Here is a 4,802-nt window from a genome sequence, read left to right as displayed (position 1 = left end):
CAATGTCTCAATAAATGAGAGGATGAAATAACTCAAAACAAACGAAATTAATTCAGGAACATAATACACATTGATATAAAAGTGGACAAACAAATCAACAGTTGTTGGTTTTCATATATCTGAGTTGATTTCGTTTATTTATCGCCCTTATTCGAAGGCTCACTTATTTGATATCCTCCTACTTAATTTTTGCTGATACTTAGTATATCTGGTCATATTTTGAAGTTTTAATTTTTTTTATACTGTACTTGGAACGGGACCTAACGTTGTCTTTTGAGTACACCTTACAATTTTTAATTTTTCTTCAAACCTAATGTTTCATTTAGAATACACTCTATATCATAAATGATTCATTATATCAGACTTGCACTCTGAATTCATACATAACCTATTGCTTGATTGCAGGTCAAGAAGCGTTCAGTGGATTGTTTTTGCATAGTACTTGAAACAGTACTAACTGTTAACTTTTATGATCCCCTATCAATTTTTATTTGTTTTCAAAATCAATGTTTCATTAAGAATATGCTGTAAATTCAAATATCAGACTTGCACTCCAATATTATGAATTTTCTATTTCTTGATCGCAGGTCAAGGAGCGTTCAGTCTTTTACGCATAGTACTTAAAACAGTACTGTTGTCTTTTCTCTACATCTAACAATTTTCAATTTTTTTCGAAGTTAATATTTCATTTTGAATATAGAGCGCGGGCTGGAGTTACAAATCCTACAAAAGTTTTCATTTTATAGGTTTCTCCTTCTTCCTAAAAATCTCAATGTAGTCATTCACATTGAAAAGTTGGATATTAGGATCTTCTTTTCTTCTAATAGATGTCATATTCAAAATCTCCTTCAGAATGAAAGACCTCGTCAAGCGTTTTCTCAGATTTCCGTTCGACACATACTGCTTTTTTTCTCCAACATCGGAATTTATTTTCTTCAAGACTTTTTTACTATGTTCATCTTGATTACCTTCTCTTCTTGCAGCGTGATTGTCGGATTTTTTCTGAGGAACTTCTCCTCTTTTTCGTTCTCCTACATGTGACTTCAGAAAATTCCTGATTTGAACTGTTCTCCTCAAGTCAATTTGTTTAGACTTCAATTTTTCCAATCCCATTCTCAAGATCTTCTTTCTGTCCATCTCGTCTTCCACAATGAAAAAAATATTTAAGTATGAAACGATAAAATTCGATAGTATCAAAGTTAAAAAATGTAAACCACAACACAATATTTGCAGCACGAAGCACATTCACAACTGAATACTTTGTACATCTACTCCGCTGTTATATAGCCCCTCTACCATCCCTCCCTAGCACCCCACCACCCAATTGCCCGTTCCGTCGTCTGATTCGATATTAGATTGCTGTGACTTAAAATTTCTATGGAATCAACGTATTACATTCGTTCAATTTAACTGTCACACGTCGGACTGTTTGTTGATTTATCCTTAACTTCCTATGACCAATTTTGAAGTGTTACTTTTATTAGTTGTATGATGAGCCTTGAGAAAGGAACAAAATAGTTCCGAAACGTTGGCGAATTCATAAGAGATTGTTTTTCAACCTGTCCAAATTCCTGCGATATTTTACCTATTGTGTTCAATCCATTATTTATGATACCTAAAAAGAACATATAAAATATTTTGTTATTTTGTGATACTTGAGCCTAACACTAAAAATACCTGAAATTATAGAGTGTTTTATATAATTATGAGTTTATGAAACATATGCGAATTTAAATGATAATTGTCCAGAGTATTTTTCTTACAGAAAGAATATACTATTATATATTACTGTTCATTTTTTCAAACGTTTCTGATATTATGAAATGATAAAATATCAACAATTGAAAAGTATAAGTTATCGATACAGATAATAACTATCTGGATAAGCAAGTATTGAAGCGCATTAGTATTTCAATTCTTAAGTTTGTTTCAAATCTCGCTGCTCCAAACAATATTTCAAAATTAATAATTTCTAGAGAATTCTTTTTCATCATTTACATTCACGTTGTCAAGAGAAAGGGGATTTATCTGTAGAAAAAACCAGAACAATATCATGGAAACCAAAAAAGTGCCATAACTGATTTACGGGACTACTATTTCTTGATAAGCAAAAAAACCCTATTCAAAACCATTGACGTATTGAAATATACAGTAAAATATTTGTTACTTTGACTAGGTGACAGGTACAGAATAACACAGGTACAGTATAATAATAATAATAATAATAATAATAATAATAAATGTTCATTGGTCTCAAACAATTACACCAGCTTGGAATAAAAGATGAAACAAGTCAAATCGCACAAAAACAAAACATTGTTCATTTCTTACAAAACTCCTTAAATTCTTCTAAACTATACGGTTCACAATCCAGAATAAAACTATACAATGATTTTTTAAATTTTTCATGACACATTATATCTCTGAGCTTCCTTGGTAAAACATTAAATAAAGTTATAGCCATACACTCCACAGCTTTACCCCTGTTGACAGTACTATGTAAAGGTAAAATGTAGGGATACATTCTTCTCGTGTTATTCAAATTCCTGAAATCTCTGAAGTAATGGTTGTTTTTACTGAAGAATATTAACAATTTATAAATGTACACACCGTAAACTGTCAGAATATTATTTCCCTTAAACAGTCCTCTACAACTCGCTCTATAACCTAATCTTAACATGGTACGTAATGCTCTTTTTTGAGTTACAAAAATTGTGTCCACGTGAGTGGAACAACCCCAGAAAATAATTCCATAGGAAATTAGCGAATGGAAGTTTGCATAATAAACCAATTTAAGGACTTCGAAATCAACCTGACTTCTCAACATGAAAAGTGCATAGGAGGTGGAGTTAAGTCTACTTCTTAATTGCTCGATATGGGGTCCCCATTTCAGATGTTTATCGAGAACCAGCCCCAAAAACCTGACATCAGCCTCCACCCGAACAGTACCATTTAGAACGTGAATCGATGTAGGATACTGAAGTTTAGATCTCTCACTATAGAAAAACAAACATTGAGACTTATCCACATTGATCACAAGATTGTGATTGGACAACCACTGAAATATAAGGTTCATAACGATATCTGAATCATGAATGGCAGAACTGATAGAAGGAGAACGGATCAGGTAATTTGTGTCATCAGCAAACAATCTCAATGAAACTTTCTTGTATGAACAAAAATTCAAAAGAGCCAAGTAATTTATATACACAATGAATAGAAGTGGACCTATAATGCTGCCCTGGGGAACGCCCAAGGTTATATCAACATCATCTGATGTAAAATAATCGCCATTAACCTCCAGGACAACTCTTTGTTTTCTAGATGTTAGGTAACTCTCCAGAAGTTCCAGTTGTGTATCTCTTATTCCACATTCCTCAAGGATTTCCAAGAGTCTTTTATGATCAACACAATCGAAGGCTTTGGAAAGATCTAAAAACATAGCCAATGGAATCTCCCCCTCTTCCATAGCAACTGTTATTTCATTAAGAAGCTCAAAAATAGCAGTTTCAACACTTCTATCCCTAAGGAAGCCATGCTGGTTCGGTGAAAGTATATCGAACTTACGGAAAAAACTGGACAATCTTTTGCAAAGAATTTTCTCGAAAACCTTGGAGAATGAGGGGAGAATACTTATAGGTCTATAGTTATTCAAGTCATCAATATCACCCTTCTTGAATAGTGGTTTTATTATGGCTATCTTCAAGTTATCGGGAAATATACCCTCCTTGAATGAACGATTTATGAGGAAAGTAAGTGGTTCAATTATATGGTTAATTGATGCCTTCAAGACTTTCATTGGTACCTCATCATACCCGCAAGACATTTTATTCTTCAAAGATTTGACGGTGGACAAAACTTCATTCTGAGAAATATCGAACATGTAGAAAGATTTCTCCAGCCTTTTCACCGAATCTCCCATAGGAGATTTGGCCAAGTTCTTAGTTATCTTTGTTGAGATGTCCGCAAAAAAGTTGTTGAATTCTTTTGCAAGCGAAGAAGGGTCACTACTAGAATGAGGAATCTTGTTCAAACTCCCTTTTCCTGTAAGTGATTTGATTATCTTCCAGGAAGCTTTCGACTTATTTTCTGAATTCAGAATAATATTATTGTAATATTCCTTTTTTTTCTTGGACAAAAGAGAATCATATTTTTTTTTTTAAATTGAATACGTTTTCTTATATTCAGGCTTAGCAAATATAACTGTGTGTAGTTTGTCCAAAATTCCCTTGAGTTCTTTAATTTCCTTAGAATATTTGAAATTTCTTGTTGATGGAGATACTCTAATAGTGCGCTTAGGAAAACACCGTTCAAAATATTCCAAGTAGCGTTCGTGAAAAACTTTCCAGAGTTGGTTTGGGTCAAGCTGACTGGCATAGATGTCGTCCCATACGGCATAAGAAAGTTCCTGGAGAAAATTGTCGATGGATTTCTCATTGATGAAACGTTTTTTGATTTTTGTATTATGTAATACATTATCTGAATTCACATGAAGATTGGAGACGAATTTGAGTCCCGAATGGTCACTGATGTGGTATTCGATAACTTCAGTTTTACCAGTAACTGAGGTCAATACATTGTCCACGCAAGACCCAGATGCAGGACGAGTAGGTGCAAAGTTAGTAACATTCACATGGAAGTTCTCTAATAAGGATAAAAACTCCACTTTATCAGGGGAATTCGTTAAAATATTAATATTGAAGTCACCTACCAGAATATATTCAACCTTCTCTGTGGCGCATCGTTCAAGAACTGCCCTGAGCTGTTCAAGAAATAAACCCACATCAGCAAGTGGTGCAGTG

At 33.5% G+C, this 4,802-nt stretch overlaps 1 protein-coding gene across 1 annotated transcript; it reads right to left on the bottom strand.

Moving 5' to 3' along the window:
- Positions 1-2,320: 2,320 nt before the first annotated feature.
- On the bottom strand, positions 2,321-4,802 carry LOC123322290. Its single transcript, XM_044910232.1, has 2 exons — positions 4,712-4,802; positions 2,321-2,996 (listed from the first exon to the last, which is right to left on the bottom strand). The coding sequence occupies exons 1-2, from the start codon at positions 4,783-4,785 to the stop codon at positions 2,321-2,323; spliced, it is 750 nt and encodes a 249-aa protein (XP_044766167.1). The 5' UTR covers positions 4,786-4,802.

Source organism: Coccinella septempunctata, chromosome X (assembly GCF_907165205.1).
Source record: "Coccinella septempunctata chromosome X, icCocSept1.1, whole genome shotgun sequence".
Classification (NCBI taxonomy): domain Eukaryota; kingdom Metazoa; phylum Arthropoda; class Insecta; order Coleoptera; family Coccinellidae; genus Coccinella; species Coccinella septempunctata.
The sequence above is the reverse complement of the archived record's forward strand: the minus strand, read 5'-3'. Positions and strand labels throughout refer to the sequence as shown.

Excerpts from the sequence above, each read along its gene's own strand:
- LOC123322290 (XM_044910232.1), bottom strand. The coding sequence starts at position 4,785 with ATGTGGGTTTATTTCTTGAACAGCTCAGGGCAGTTCTTGAACGATGCG. Across the intron at positions 2,997-4,711 it reads AGAAGGTTGAATATATTCTG|TGAGAGATCTAAACTTCAGT; the intron begins GTAGGTGACTTC and ends GTTTTTCTATAG.